The following is a 16,548-nucleotide window of genomic DNA, read 5'->3' as shown; positions in this document are numbered from 1 at the left end:
GACTGTGCACTTTTCTTTGACTTCTTTACCGCTCATTCTTCTTTTTTTCTTTTTTTCCCCCCTGCTTGATTTTTCCACCATTGGCCTTTCGAATGTCTTTGGCTCCCGGTTTTCGTATATTATGTATAATATTATATAGAGCCAGTTTGGTGTATTGGTTGAGTGCGCGGACACTTATCTGGGAGGACCGGGTTTGATTCCCCACTCCTCCACTTGCAGCTGTTGGAATGGCCTTGGGTTAGCCATAGCTCTGGCAGGGTTGTCTTTGAAAGGGCAGCTTCTGGGAGAGCTCCCTCAGCCCCACCTGCCTCACAGGGTGTCTGTTGTGGGGGAGGAAGGGAAAGCAGGTTGTAGGCCGCTCTGAGACTCTGTCCTTGAAAGGGCAGCTTCTAGGTGAGCTTTCTCAGCCCCACCTGCCTAACAGGGTGTCTGTTGTTGGGGAGAAAGGGAAAGGAGATTGTAGGCCGCTATGAGACTCTGTCCTTGAAAGGGCAGCTGCTGTAAAAAGTTCTCTCAGCCCAACCCGCCAAACAGGGTGTCTGCTGTGCAGGGGGGAAGGGAAAGGAGATTGTAGACCGCTCTGAGACTCTGTCCTTGAAAGGGCAGCTCCTGGGAGAGCTCTCTCAGCCCCACCCGCCTCCCAGGGTGTCCGTTGTGGGGGAGAAAGAAAAGGAGATTGTAGGCCGCTCTGCGACTCTGTCCTTGAAAGGGCAGCTTTTGGGAGAGCTCTCTCAGCCCCATCCACCTCACAGGGTGTCTGTTGTGGGGGAGGAAGGAAAAGGAGATTGTAGGCTGCTCTGAGACTCTGTCGTTGAAAGGGCAGCTTCTGGGAGAGCTCTCTCAGCCCCACCTGCCTCACAGGATGTCTGTTGTTGAGGAGGAAGGGAAAGTAGATTTTAGGCCGCTCTGAGACTCTGTTCTTGAAAGGGCAGCTTCTGGGAGAGCTCTCTCAGCCCCACCCGCCTCACAGGATGTCTGTTGTGGGGGAGGAAGGGAAAGGAGATTGTGGGCCACTCTGTCCTTGAAATGGCAGCTTCTGGGAGAGCTCTCTCAGCCCCACCCACCTCACAGGGTGTCTGTTGTGGGGAAGGAAGGGAAAGGAGATTGTAGGCCGCTCCGAGCCTCTGTCCTTGAAAGGGCAGCTTCTGGGAGAGCCCTCTCAGCCCCATCCGCCTCACAGGGTGTCTGTTGTGGGGGAGGAAGGGCGAGGAGATTGTAGGCCGCTCTGAGACTCTGATTCAGAGAAAAGGGCAGGGTATAAATCTGTGGTTGTCATCAGCTCCACCACAGGAATGGTATATCCTGGACAGGTGATCTTCAGTCCGTGGGTGCTATGAGGGGGTAGCTTTTTGGAAGGACCTTCTTCTGGTGCACATAGAGAACAAGGGTGCCGTGTCCCCAGCCTTCCTTTGCCCAGCGCTCCAAGAGGAGCAGCAAAATAGTGATTCAAGATAATTCAGTGATCTCTTAAATTTGCCTGATACTGAATCGGGCACTTGGTCCATTGAGGACAGCTGGGTACTCTTCAGTCTCATCCACTGCTTTGTAGACTCAGGCTGACCGTGGCTCCCCAGGGTCTTGGGCAGAGGTCTTTTGCATCACCCATTCCCAGATAAATGGGAGATGCCGGGGATTGAATTTGGGACTTTCTGCACGCTGGGTAGGTGCTCTTGAGTTACCTGTCCTGTGGTAGAGAGGATTCCTCCAGGGATCTGCCATTTTTTGGCTTGTGTTTTCCAGCCCCAGCTCTTTTGGCCTCTGTGGGGCCACAGTCTCGGCCTTGACACTGTTGAGACTATAACTCTGGGACAGGAGTCCCCAAGTCTCTATTTTCTCCATTAGCTGAGGCTCCTCCCTTGGGGCAGAAGGAGGGGAGGGAGAGCTTGCTTTGCCAGGCTCTCTCAATCGCACGGCAGAGCTACTGAGCCAAGCCTCTCTTTCTCCTATTGGCTGAGGCTCTTTCTTCTCCTGGTTCCCTGGGGAAGGAAGGAAAGAAAGAACCAGAGCTTCTTCTGTCCAGTTAGCTGCTAGCAACCGGGCCCCACAGCCCTGCCCCCCCTCCCTCAGCACTGCACAGCCTCACCGTCCCCTCCCCCCCCCCAGTGCCTCCTCTTCCCTCTGTTTGCACAAGTTGAAGGCCGGGGAAAGTGACCCACCAAAAAAAGCTGTGCTGCCCTTGCCTCCTCCCCACACCCAGGAAGGAAGTGGGGAGGAGGCAAGGGTGGCGGCGCTTTCTCGGCGGGTCGCTCGTGCTGCTGCTGCGGTGATTGGTGAGGGGGGCCAGCCTTTAAAGAGCCGGGGAGGCGCTTCACCACCCCTTCCCCAGCCTTAAACTTGTGCAAACAGAGGTGGGGGAGGCGCCATGGGGGGCGGGAGGGGGTGCCATGGGGGGGAGAAGGCCAAATTTGGTGCCCCCCACCCTGCTGACCCTGGGGCCGCGATAGGCGGGCCAGCCCTGGGGCTGGTCCCTGGGGCCAAAAAGCTTGGCGGCCACTGTTCTGGGGCATCCACTTTCTGTCATGTGACTTGTGATGTCATGATGTGTTTAGGAAGCCCCGACTTATGTTCCCTCCAAGCTGCGGAGTCTCGTGAGCAAAATTTTCCCTTTGGTGAGCTCCTGGCATTGAAGCTGTGAGCTGCCGCATAAATTATTGGGCCCTGGGGTCATCCTTAGTGAGCTAAGACAAAAAAGGTGTGAGCCGGAGGTTAAAAACCTGTGAGCTAGCTCACGCTAACTCAGCTTAGAGGGAACACTGCGCCCGAGCGGAAGAGTGTTGCAGGCCTACTGTTCTAGATTATACGTTGATGGCTAGCATGTTCTTGAAACTGCATGGTAAGCATTAGAACAAAACAGGAGTCAATAGCACCTTTAAGACCAACTTAGTTTTCAGAACGTAAGCTTTCGTGTGCTCTAAGCACAGTTCATCAGACGAATCCGTCACGGTGAGCAGAGCCGCACATAGCTGGTAGGCAGTGTTTTAGAATGCAAAGTGGTACAAATATAAGATCCAATGACAGAATAGTAACATTCTAAACCACTGCCTACCAAATAATTTTACTATTCTGCCCCGTGGCGCAGAGTGGTAAAGCAGCAGTACTGCGGTATTGTGATCTGAACTCTCTGCTCATGACCTAAGTTCTATCCCAGCAGAAGCTGGTTCAGGTCGCCAGCTTCAGGTCGACTCAGCCTTCCATCCTTCCGAGGTCAGTAAAATGAGTCCCCAGCTTGCTGGGGGGAAAGTGTAAAAGACTGGGGAAGGCAATGGCAAACCACTCCATAAAAAGTCTGCCGTGAAAACGTTGCAAAAGCAACGTCACCCAAAAGTCGAAAACGACTGGTGCTTGCACAGGGGACCTTTCCTTTCCTTTTCCCATTGGATCTTAAATCTGTGCCATTTTACATTCTGAGCCATTGCCTGCCCGCTATGTGTGGCTCTGCTCCCTGTGCTGGATTCCTCGTCTGGTGAAGTGTGCTTAGAACACACGAAAGCTTACATTCTGAATAAAAGTTTGTTGGTCTTAAAGGTGAAACTTGACTCCTATTTTGTTCTACTGCTTCAGACCAACACGGCTGCCTACTTGGATCTATCTACATGGTATGCATCGTTAGCCCGTGGAACGCAGTTGCCGCGGCGTGCGGTGGCGGCCGCTACCTCTAATGGTAAAAAATGAAGTTGTGGAGGCTAGATGTCTGTCGGTCATGGTAGTTAAGCAAAGCAGCTGGGTTCCAAGGCAGTATACCATGCTGTCACGATTCCCATTTGGCTGGTAGAGGCACGGTATAGAGGTGATCGCATGCAAGTTACGAGAGAAGCTATAAAGGGCGGTACGGCCAGGTAGTACAAGATGAAAATGAGGGGGCTAAATAAAAAATAAATAAATCTCCAGGTATAATTTATTTGTTGGCGTTCGATAGATTGGCTGAGCTGAGGATCATTGTGACCGAATGTTCTTCAGTTGCGGGTCCTAAGAATCCTTTGCGTTTGAAGTAGCGCTTTAGCTAACATTGTATCGCTGGAGCAACTTTAACGCACCCCTTGCCTTTCCGGTTCGTTCTTCAGCAGCCCTTTAAAGGTAGGCCTGCATTGTCATTTGCACACTGCAGGGGGCAGCACGGGACACAGAACTGTGAATGCCTTGTCAGTCCCTCCCTTGCCGGTTTTCCAGAACCGAGCACGAAAAACTTCCTTGAGCACTCCCTTCTCACCAGCGTACTTCTTTCTCTCAAATCAGATGTCGTCAGGAGGTCCATCAGTGGGGCCAGGACACTAGAAGCCCTCCCGCTATTGCCCCCCTCAAGCACCAAGAATACAGAGCATCACTACCCCAGACAGAGAGTTCCAACTATACCCTGTGGCTAATAGCCACTGATGGACCTCTGCTCCAGATGTTTATCCAGTCCCCTCTTGAAGCTGACTATGCTTGTAGCTGCCGCTACCTCCTGTGGCAGTGAATTCCACGTATTAATCACCCTTTGGGTGAAGAAGTGCTTCCTTTTATCTGTTCTAACCTGAGTGCTCAGCAATTTCATTGAATGTCCACATATTCTCTTATTGTGAGAAAGGGAGAAAAGTACTTCTTTTTCTACCTTCTCTATCCCATGCATAATCTTGTAAACCTCTGTCATGTCACCCCTCAGTCAATGTTTCTCCATGCTAAAGAGCCCCAAGCGTTTTTACCTTTCTTCTTGGGAAAGCATTCCAACCCTTCAATCATTCCAGTTGCCCCTTTCTGCACTTTTCCCAATCTTTTTTTGAGGTGTGGTGACCAGAATTGTACACAGTACTCCAAATGAGGCCACAACATCTGTATCTCCCTATTGGTGTCTTTTGCCAGTAAATTGTGTGTGTGTGGATTGTCTGGCATACCACTAAGAACAGTTATTGGCCCTCCTACTAGTGCTGTCTGTGTGTTTTCAATTGAGTCTTATCATTTTAACTGAATTTGAATTGTTTAAAATGTTTTAACACTTCAGCTGTTCACTGATCCTTTAAAACGTGGTGTCAAGGGAGAGTTTTGCGGATCCCGTGGCCCGTCCAAAAGAGAAAGAAGTTGGCTCTAGAGCAGATCAAGTCCAAATTCTCCCTAGAAGCTAAAATCACAAAACCGAGGCTATTGTATTTTAGTCACATTGTGAGGAATCGGGAGTCACCGGGTGGCATATCTCCTTTGGAAAGAGATGAAGAAAATTTTGAACATGAGAATATAAGAGAAGCCATGTTGGATCAGGCCAATGGCCCATCCAGTCCACCACTCTGTGTCATATAAGAACATAAGAGAAGCCCTGTTGGATCAGGCTAGTGGCCCATCCAGTCCAACACTCTGTGTCATATAAGAACATAAGAGAAGCCATGTTGGATCAGGCCAGTGGCCCATCCAGTCCACCACTCTGTGTCATATACGAACATAAGAGAAGCCATGTTGGATCAGGCCAGTGGCCCATCCAGTCCAACACTCTGTGTCATATAAGAACATAAGAGAAGCCATGTTGGATCAGGCCAATGGCCCATCCAGTCCACCACTCTGTGTCATATAAGAACATAAGAGAAGCCATGTTGGATCAGGCCAATGGCCTATCCAGTCCACCACTCTGTGTCACATAAGAACAGAAGAGAAGCCATGTTGGATCAGGCCAATGGCCCATCCAGTCCACCACTCTGTGTCACATAAGAACATAAGAGAAGCCATGTTGGATCAGGCCAATGGCCCATCCAGTCCACCACTCTGTGTCATATAAGAACATAAGAGAAGCCATGTTGGATCAGGCCAATGGCCCATCCAGTCCACCACTCTGTGTCACATAAGAACATAAGAGAAGCCATGTTGGATCAGGCCAATGGCCCATCCAGTCCACCACTCTGTCTCACATAAGAACATAAGAGAAGCCATGTTGGATCAGGCCAATGGCCCATCCAGTCCACCACTCTGTGTCATATAAGAACATAAGAGAAGCCATGTTGGATCAGGCCAATGGCCCATCCAGTCCAACACTTTGTCACACAGTGGCCAAAAAACCCAGGTGCCATCAGGAGGTCCATCAGTGGGGCCAGGACACTAGAAGCCCTTCCACTGTGCCCTCACAAGCACTAAGAATACAGAACTTGGACCTCTGCTCCAGATGTTTATCCAATCCTCTATTGAAGCTGTCTATGCTTGCAGCTGCCACTACCTCCTGTGGCAGTGAATTCCATGTGTTAATCACCCTTAGGGTGAAGAAGTACTTAAGCACATAAGAGAAGCCATATTGGATCAGGCCAGTGGCCCATCCTGTCCAACACTCTGTGTCACACAGTGGCTAAAAAAACCCCAGGTGCCATCAGAAGCCCTCCCCCTGTTGTCCCTCCCAAGCACCAGGAATACAGAGCATCACTGCCCCAGACAGAGAGTTCCATCTATACCTTGTGGCTAATAGCCACTGATGGACCTCTGCTCCAGATGTTGATCCAATCCCATCTTGAAGTTGTCTATGCTTGCAGCTGCCGCCACCTCCTGTGGCAGTGAATTCCACGTGTTCACCACCCTTTCGGTGAAGAAGTACCTCCTTTTATCCGTTCTAACCCGACTGCTCAGCAATTTCATGGAGTGCCCGCGAGTTCTCGTATTGTGAGAAAGGGAGAAAAGTACATCTTTTTCTGCCTTCTCTATCCCACGCATAATACGGGGTCAGGGTGGCCTTCATCTCCAGTTCGCCAGAGAGGATTGGTGGCTTTGAGTGGGTTTCCAACAGTGTTGACAAGGAGGAAGTTGAATTCCTTACCTGAGTCCACAGATAGTTTCAGGGGTGTCAAACTCATATGTCATGAGGGCCAGATCTGACATAAATGAGACCTTCTTGGGCCAGGCCATGTCAAGCTGGGCTGTGTGTGTACCTATTTAAGATTAGGTAGCAGAGATATAAACTTTATAAAGGACACAGACAAATGCAAATACATTTTTAAATAAACCTTAAAACATGCTTAAAACGTTAGCACTCGTTGGTCTTAAAGATGCTTTCTTTGTATTTCTCCCATGGGATCCAGGGAACTGGGCCAAGGAAACTGGCTCTTTCCTTCCTTCCCCGAGGGACCGGGAGGGGGAGGAGCCTTAGCCAACAGAGGGAAGAGAGGCTTGGCTTAGTAGCTCTGCTGTGTGATTAAAAGAGCCTGGCAAAGCAAGCTATTCCTCCCCCCTTCCTCCCCAAGGGAGGAGCCTCAGCCAATGGAGAAAATAGAGGTATTGCTCTGTAGCACCTGTGCAAGTTAGCAAGCCTGGCAAAGCAGGCTCTCCCTCCCCAAGGGCGGAACCTCAGCCAATGGAGAAAATGGAGGTTTTGCTCTGTAGCTTCTGCGCAATTGAGTAAGCCTTGCAAAGCAAGCAGAAAGGAAGCAAGAGAGAGGGAGAAGGAAGCAGATGACAGCCAGTTGCTCAGGTGCCTGATAGGAGCCCTCTGGGGTCCTGATTCAGGCCCCCAAACTGATGATGTTTGACACCCCTGTTCTAAATGTTCTCTCAGCACATTGACGTTCGAAGCAAACCATTTCTGGAGGAGGTGGGTGCTGACTGAGCCAAAAGAGCCTAAATGTTTCTACCTTGCAGATTTGTTTATTTGTAGGTTCAGGTGTTGGTTTGGACTCCCCAATCGCCACTTTGAAATGCAGTTTTTCTGGGCCTTCATATCTCTCTATCTCCCCAACAGGGACCCAAAGTAATTTTTTTGACATCACTGTTTTCTCTTCCTCCTCCTCCACTGTCTGGTTCCTCGGCAATTGGATAATGTTCCTTGCTTGATAGTTCTGCCTTCCTCAAGCCCTGACGCTCTCATTGTGCTTTGCCTTCACAGCAAACATCCATCCTGGGGAGCGTCTTTGGTGATTCTTGCTACGATCAGCAGATGACAACCAGGCAGGCGAACGCTTTGTCACATCAGGTGAGCGAGTGTACCTCTTCGGAGAGCCAGTTTGGTATACTGGTTAAGTGTGCAGACTCTTATTGGGGAGAACCGGGTTTGATTCCCCACTCTCCACTTGCAGCTGCTGGAATGGCCTTGGGTCAGCCATAGCTCTGGCAGAGGTTGTCCTTGAAAGGGCAGCTGCTGTAAGAGCTCTCTCAGCCCCACCTGCCTCACAGGGTGTCTGTTATGAGGGAAGAAGGTAAAGAAGATTGTAGGCTTCTCTGAGGCTCAGAGCAGAGTCTCGCAGCAGCCTACAATCTCCTTTCCCTTCCTTCCCCCACAACAGAAATCCTGTGAGGCAGGTGGGGCTGAGAGAGCTCTCCCAGAAGCTGCCCTTTCAATGACAGAGTCTCAGAGCAGCCTACAATATCCCTTCCTCCCCCACAACAGACACCCTGTGGGGCGGGTGGGGCTGAGAGGGCTCTCACAGCAGCTGCCCTTTCAAGGACAGAGTCTCAGAGCAGCCTACAATCTCCTTTCCCTTCCTTCCCCTACAACAGAAATCCTGTGAGGCAGGTGGGGCTGAGAGAGCTCTCCCAGAAGCTGCCCTTTCAATGACAGAGTCTCAGAGCAGCCTACAATCTCCCTTCCTCCCCCACAACAGACACCCTGTGAGGCGGGTGGGGCTGAGAGGGCTCTCACAGCAGCTGCCCTTTCAAGGACAGAGTCTCAGAGCAGCCTACAATCTCCTTTCCCTTCCTTCCCCTACAACAGAAATCCTGTGAGGCAGGTGGGGCTGAGAGAGCTCTCCCAGAAGCTGCCCTTTCAATGACAGAGTCTCAGAGCAGCCTACAATCTCCCTTCCTCCCCCACAACAGACACCCTGTGAGGCGGGTGGGGCTGAGAGGGCTCTCACAGCAGCTGCCCTTTCAAGGACAGAGTCTCAGAGCGGCCTACAATCTCCTTTCCCTTCCTCCCCCACAACAGACACCCTGTGGGGCGGGTGGGACAGAGAGAACTCTCCCAGAAGCTGCCCTTTCAAGGACAGAGAGCGGCCTACAATCTCCTTTCCCTTCCTCCCCCACAACAGAAACCCCATGAGGCGGGTGGGGCTGAGAGAGCTCTCCCAGAAGCTGCCCTTTTAAGGACAACTCCTGCGATAGCTATGGCTAACCCAAGGCCATTCCAGCAGTTGCAAGTGGAGGAGTGGGGAATCAACCCCGGTTCCCCCAGATAAGAGTCCATGCACTTAACCGTTAACACCAAATTGCCCGCCCTGCTCACCTCAGGAGTTAGGCCTCCTGATGAACAACGCTGCCAAGGGAGGCTCCAGGTCTTGTTCCAGCAAGGCGGGATGAGGGTGAGGATGACAAGAGGAAGGGCTTGGAGGTACCAGAAGGGGTGAGAAAAGATTTCCCCTCCCAGGTACTGCTGATTCTGGATCAGAGCGTATTCCTCCCAGGGCTATCCTAGCCCCCCCAAGAATCACTGGAAAGGAGTACAGGAGTCAACCCTTGGCAGTCATCCTAAGGGCTTGTGAGGGTAGGAGCTGAGGCAGACCTGAAGGGAGAGCCAGTCTCGGAGCGGCCCACAATCTCCTTTCCCTTCCTCCCCCACAACAGACACCCTGTGGGGCGGGTGGGACAGAGAGAACTCTCCCAGAAGCTGCCCTTTCAAGGACAGAGAGTGGCCTACAATCTCCTTTCCCTTCCTCCCCCACAACAGACACCCGGTGAGGCTGAGAGAGCTCTCCCAGAAGCTGCCCTTTCAAGGACAGAGAGGCCTACAATCTCCTATATCTTCCTCCCCCACAACAGACACCCTATGAGGCAGGTGGGGCTGAGAGAGCTGTCCAGAAGCTGCCCTTTCAAGGACAGAGTCTCAGAGTGGCCTACAATCTCCTTTCCCTTCCTCCCTACAACAGACACACTGTGAGGCAGGTATACTATATAACACATTCAAAGCTAAGACGCAAAGCGAGCATCCCCTCCCCCAATAGTTCTTTCCCAGTCCCCTTGCGGTGCGAACATAATTGGGCAGAAACGACCTTGGCCATCCTAGAGACTATGGTAAAGGGAGAGAGGTCACTTGTAGGATAAAGACAGCACAACTGACGTTAGAGGGACCAAATAACTAAGAATGTATTGAACCAAAATCATGCATATATGTTCAATAGAAGACTAAATAGCAAGACCAATTCCCCAAAAGTTTCACAATTCCATCAAAGGAGTCCCAGTGAACATGATGTCAACTTGATTATTCCTGCTTCAGATCCTCTTCTAGCATAGGGGCTCCAACAACATCTCTCAACCAAAGACAAAAAGCTGAGAAAAAAAAATCAAAGTGGTTCTGATGCAAAAAAAGCTGCAGAACCCACAAGATTCTTTTTCAGTGCATCCAAAGACTGCACGTAGAGTTCCCAATGGGCAGCTGGGACGGAAAGTCTAAAGTAAGATTTCAAAATGGCACTGAGCTTTGAGCCTTTTGGAGTTTAGTGCCGTTTTGAAATCTTACTGGAGACTTTCCATCTCCTTTTGTCTACTGGGAATTCTATGTGCGGTCTTTGGACGCACTGAAAAAAGAACCTTGTGGGTTTTGCAGCTTTTGGGGTTTATTGATGCATCAGAAACACTTTGGTATTTTTTTCTGGGCTTTTGCCTTTGGTTGAGAGATGCGGTTGGAGCCCCCTGCGCTAGAAGAGGATTCGAAGCGGGGATAATCAAGGCGACCTCCTGTTCATTGGGACTCCTTTGATGGAGCTGTGAAGCTTCTGGGGAATTGTTCTTGCTATTGAAGTCTTCTATTGAACACATTTGCATGATTTTGCTTCAGTACGTTCTTAGTTATTCGATGGCTATAACTTCCGTTGCGCTGTCTTCATCCCAGAGACTAGGCAGGAGGAATGCTTCGTTCGTTACACAGGGGTAGTAGCGGTGCAAAGCACAGACGGTGGCAAGCGAAAGTACTCCCAGGTCAATGGCAAGAGCCTCTCTTATTTTATTTATTTATTTATTCCATCAGGTTTATATCCCGCCCTCCCCTACCAGTTTGGTGCCAGTTTGCCAGTACCAGACCAGTTTGGAGCCAGTTTGCCAGTACCAGAGAGCCAGTTTGGTGTAGTGGTTAAGTGTGCGGACTCTTATCTGGGAGAACCGGGTTCGATTCCCCACTCCTCCACTTGCACCTGCTGGAATGGCCTTGGGTCAGCCATAGCTCTGGCAGAGGTTGTCAAGGGCAGCTGCTGTGAGAGCCCTCTCCAGCCCTACCCACCTCACAGGGTGTCTGTTGTGGGGGAGGAAGGGAAAGGTGATTGTGAGCCGCTCTGAGACTCTTCGGAGTGGAGGGCGGGATAGAAATCCAATATCTTCTTCTTCTTCTACCAGGATCAGGGCAGCTAACAACAGTTAAAAACCACATCGAATACTGAAAAACAATATACAATGAAATCAGTTCTGCACATTTTAGCCATGAAACCCAAGATGCACGTTGGTGTTTCTCAATATCTATATTTGTCCAGTGGGACTGTGGGACATTTGCTACCTCCCCTTAACTGTTGAAGGCAAGCTTAAATAGTTTGGTCTCACAGGCCCGGCGGAACGGTGGCAGGTCCCGCAAGGCCCTGAAGTTTTCGGGGAGGGCATTCCACAGAGCCGGGGCTATTGTCCAGAATGCTCTGGCTCTAGTGGTGGACAATTGAGCTGCTTTCAGTCTGGGAATCTGGAGGAGATTTTGAGACCCTGAACGTGGTGCTCTCCAGGGCACATGTGGGGAAAGGTGGTTCCAAAGGTAGACGGGTCTCAGGCCATATAGGGCTTTAAAGGTTATAACCAGCACCTTGAAACAAATCTAGAACGCCACAGGCAACCGGTGTAATGTTTCCAGCGCATGTTAGATGTGCTCCTGTACAGGTAGCTCCAACAGGAGAGCCCCAGGAGGTGGTGGCAGCTGCCAGCATAGCCAGCTTCAAGAGGGGATTGGATAAAAATATGGAGTAGAGGTCCATCAGTGGCTGCTAGCCATAGCATATTATTGGAACTGTCTGGGGCAATGATGCTCTGTATTCTTGGTGCTTTGGGGGGGGGGGGGCAAAGTGGAAGGGCTTCTAGTCTCACTTGTGAACCTCCTTTTTTTTTGGCCACTGTGTGACACAGAGTGTTGGACTGGATGGGCCAAAATGGCTTCTCTTATGTTCTTAACAGCAACCTGGCTGTTTCATTTTGCACCAGTTGCAGCCTCCGGAGTTGAGTTGAGTCGAGTCGAGTCGAGTTGAGTCTTGACAGCCAGGTGCCCTGTGCCGCTAAGTGTCTCTGTCTCTGCAGCTCGAGCAGTTCAACATGATCGAGAACGCCATCAGCTCCAACAGCCTGTACAGCCCGTGCTCCACCCTCAACTACTCCCAGGCGGCCATGATGGGGCTCACAGGGAGCCACGGAAGCCTGCAGGACTCCCAGCAGCTCAGCTATGCCAGTCACGGGAACATCCCCAACATCATCCTGACAGGTGAGGCTCTTTGGAAAAGGTCAGGTCCCCTTAGAACAGGGGTAGGGAACCTTTTTTCTGCCAAGGGCCAGAAACATCATATAACATCATTCGTGGGCCACACAAAATTATCCACTTAAAAAACAGCGCTTCACTGAGGGAGAACGATTCTGGCCGGCAAAATTAATGCAAATGACTGTTTTCTACCAAGGGCCATTTGGATATTTATAACATCATCTGCGGGCCATACAAAATTATCCACTTAAAAAGCAGTGCTCTGCTGAGGGAGAGTGATTCAGGCTGGCAAAATTAATGCAAATGATTGCTTTTCTATTTGAAGTCACATGGAGAGAGCCTAATTCAACGCGCACACACACCCTGGCCTGCTGCCCTAGGCAAATGCATAGGTCCAGGCCTATTAGACCACATCCCCTAATATTAGCATATTAGGTCACACATTAGCACAGACATGTCAAACATGCAGATCAGGGCTGAATCAGGCCCCCAGAGGGCTAAGGCCCCTGAGCCACTGGCTGTCATCTGCTTGCTTCTCCCTTTCTCTTGCTTCCTTCTCCGTAACAGCTTGCTTTGCCAGACTCTCTCAATCGCACAGAGGAGCTACTGAGCCTAATCTCTCTACCTTCTATTGGCTGAAGCTCCCTCCCTCCTGGTCCCCTGAGGAAGGAAGGAAAGAGCCAGCGCTTCCTTTGCCCAGTTCTCTGGATCCCATGGGAGAAATACAAAGGAAGCACCTTTAAGACCAACAAGTGCGAATGTTTTAAGCATGTTTTAAGGGGTTTTTTTAAACATTTAATTGTGTTTAAATGTGTTTAATTAACATTTAATTTAATTAACATTTAATTTAACATTTAATTAACAATTTAATGTTTAATTTAATTAACATTTAATTTAATTAACATTCAATTTAACATTTAATTGTGTTTAAACATTAATCTGTGTCCTTTATAAAGTTTTTATCTCTGCTGCCTAATCTTAAATAGGTATGCACATGGCCTGGCCTGGCCCGGCCCCACAAGGCCTCACTTATATTAGATCCGGCCCTCATAACAAATGAGTTCGACACCCCTGCATTAGCATATTGGGTCACACCCTGTGGGATGATCAGGTGCAAATTGAATAGGTGGTAGCTGGCTCCCGCCCCCCCCCCCCCAGCCCTCCCTCCTTCCCTTCAGCTGCTCCCAGCAGACCTTTAAAGGCACCCACATACCCCAGCAGCGGTCCTTCATAATGCCCACGAGAGGGGGTAGGGGAGGCTCGGCCCAACAATCCCCGAGGGCCGGACCAAATGATCTTGAGGGCCGTAAACGGACCTCGGGCTTGATTTATTTATTTATTTTTATTTAATGGACTTATAGCCCGCCCTTCTCACCGAAGTGTCTCAGGGCGGCTTACAACATAATAATTCATATAATTCAATTTAAAACATTTACAAGTACAATTAAAACCATAATTAATAAAACAAGATAAAATAAAACCAGCGGTCTATAAGAGCATTTTGTTCCATCCAGAGATGTTCTCATTATCAGTTAGGTGTTATAGGCCTGCCGGAAGAGGGCTGTCTTACAGGCCCTGCGGAACTGCCCTAGGTCCCGCAGGGCCCGCACCTCCTCCGGCAGCTGGTTCCACCAATAAGGTGCCGCTATTGAGAAGGCCCGATCCCTGGTGGATTTTAGACGGGCCTCCTTTGGCCCGGGGACTACCAGCAGGTTTTGTGAACCCGAGCGTAGTACTCTCTGGGGAACGTGTGGGGAGAGACGGTCCCTAAGGTAGGCAGGTCCTAGGCCATATAGGGCTTTAAAGGTAATGACCAACACCTTGTACTGGACTCGGAATATTACTGGCAGCCAGTGCAGATCCCGGAGCCCCGGCCGGATATGCTCCCATCTTGGGAGCCCTAGTAGCAGCCGGGCAGCAGCGTTCTGCACTAACTGCAGTTTCCGGGTCCGGCACAAGGGTAGCCCCATGTAGAGGGCATTACAGTAGTCCAACCTCGAGGTGACCGTAGCATGAATCACTGTTGCTAGATCGTCGCGTTCCAGGAAGGGGGCCAACTGCCTCGCCCGCCTAAGGTGAAAAAAAGCGGACTTGGCAGTGGCTGCTATCTGAGCCTCCATCGTCAGAGAAGGCTCCAATAGCACCCCCAGGCTCTTGACCCTGCCCGACGCTGTCAGCGGCGCGCCGTCAAAAACTGGCAGGGGGATCTCCCTTCCCGGGCCGCAGCGACCCAAGCAAAGGACCTCTGTCTTCGCCGGATTCAGCTTCAGCCCGCTCAGCCTAAGCCACCTAGCCACTGCCTGTAACGCCCGGTCCAGATTTTCTGGGGCGCAGGCAGGCCGGCCGTCCATAAGCAGATAGAGCTGTCATCAGCATATTGATGACAACCCAGCCCGTACCCTCGGGCAATCTGGGCAAGGGGGCGCATATAGATGTTGAATAACATCGGGGAAAGTACCGCCCCTTGAGGCACCCCGCAGTCAAGCGTGTGTCTCTGGGACAGTTCCTCCCCAATCGCCACCCTTTGTCCCCGACCGTCAAGGAAAGAGGAAAGCCATTGCAAGGCCAGCCCCTGAATCCCTGCGTCGGCAAGGCGGCATGCCAGAAGCCGATGGTCGACCGTATCGAACGCTGCCGATGTTCCCCACCCCTGCCTTAGAACTTTGCAGTGGGGGCGGGGTGAGTGTCAAGCATCGATATTTCTCAATAATCAGTCTTTTATTAGGGTTTGTAGAATCTTTCGGGCTCAAGTGCCGTGTTCTACTGGAGAAAGTTTTCCTTCCAGACGTTTCGTTCTCGGCTGCGGAGAACATCCTCAGTGGCGTTGCAGCCGGAGCAGGCGCTCTGACCTTCTTGGCCGCTGTGCGTTGCCCCCTTCTTCTCCAGATAAGAATCCGCACACTTAACCACCACACCAAACGCTTCAGAAATAAAGTGCACAATTGTATCATCCCAGAACCATCGCGCACACACACACCTGTGGTCCTTAGAAAAATTCTCTTCTACAAAACCGGCCCCTGGTGCCAAAAAGGTTGGGGACCGCTGCTCTAGGCAGCCAACAGCAGGGCAGAGAGGCCGAGACCTTCCCCTGATGTTGCTTCCGGGATTCAGTGGCTTGGTGCCTCTGAAAGTGGAGGTTCCCCTCACCTACCATGACTAGTAGCCAGTGATCGACTTCTCCTCCATGAATCCATCTAATCCCTTTTAAAGCTGTTTATTTCTCCGGCCATCAGGAGATCCTCCGGCAGGGAATTCCATCTTTTAATCCCTCTCTGTGTCGAGCAGTCTTTCCTTTGGTCCGTCTCCTGCCCATCAGCCTCATCGGATGCTCTCGAGTTTGGGAGAGGGAGAAAAAACATTCACGGCTAGGCCAAAGTCATCTAGCGGAGCTCGGAGAGTCCAGCGTTCGGCTCTTCTTTAGGCAGGCTTTTGGGGTATCTGACTCGAGTCGTCTCTCTTCCTGTCTCTTCTCAACCTCTGCCCCCCCCCCCCCCCGCAGTGACAGGAGAATCCCCTCCCAGCCTTTCGAAGGACCTGACCAGCTCTTTGGCCGGAGTGGGGGATGTCAGCTTCGATTCGGATTCCCAGTTCCCGCTGGACGAACTTAAAATCGACCCCTTGACCTTGGACGGGCTGCACATGCTGAACGATCCAGACATGGTCCTTGCGGATCCGGCCACGGAGGACACTTTCCGGATGGATCGGCTGTAGAGGCAGAGGAGGGCCCTCTGGCAGAGAGAGAGCAAGAGAAAAAACAGACGGTATCCCAGAGTGTCTGTGCCATTCTGGGAGAGGGGAGGGGGGGACTGACGCGCGGCTTGGTTTGGAGCAACTGAGAGCAGCAGCAGCATCACCACCGTGTTCCATTAGCAGAGCTCATTTTGACACTCGCAAGACATGCTGTCCTGCCCCCTCCCTCCCCCCCTCGGTGCTGTCTTTAACCCTTCGCACACCCCTGGGGTTGGGAGAGGACGCTTTGCCAACTCCTCCTCCGTTATTTCTTTCCCTCCCTCCCTCCCTCCCTTCTGCCTGCCACCAAAGTTCCAGCAAGTTTGGTTCTTTTTTTAACCCTTTGCACTAAAAGTTCTTTTTGCCGGAAGGGCAGAGGAGGTGGATGTCTTCTCCCCCCCCCCCCTTTCTTCCAGGGCGGACTGAGTTGTCCAGAAGGTAAATGACTAATATAT

At 51.1% G+C, this 16,548-nt stretch overlaps 1 protein-coding gene across 1 annotated transcript in view; it reads left to right on the top strand.

Moving 5' to 3' along the window:
* The window catches only part of CRTC1 (CREB regulated transcription coactivator 1), a 150,038-nt gene extending 133,879 nt beyond the window's left edge, over window positions 1-16,159 (top strand). The window contains exons 12-14 of the mRNA XM_060232813.1: window positions 7,820-7,906; window positions 12,190-12,370; window positions 15,864-16,159. Coding sequence (XP_060088796.1) covers window positions 7,820-7,906; window positions 12,190-12,370; window positions 15,864-16,075 — 480 coding nt within the window. The 3' untranslated portion in view covers window positions 16,076-16,159. The remainder of the gene's footprint in view (window positions 1-7,819; window positions 7,907-12,189; window positions 12,371-15,863) is intronic.
* Window positions 16,160-16,548: the final 389 nt, after the last annotated feature.

Source organism: Heteronotia binoei, chromosome 2, assembly GCF_032191835.1.
Source record: "Heteronotia binoei isolate CCM8104 ecotype False Entrance Well chromosome 2, APGP_CSIRO_Hbin_v1, whole genome shotgun sequence".
NCBI lineage: Eukaryota > Metazoa > Chordata > Lepidosauria > Squamata > Gekkonidae > Heteronotia > Heteronotia binoei.
This window is presented reverse-complemented; position numbering and strand designations above follow the sequence as displayed.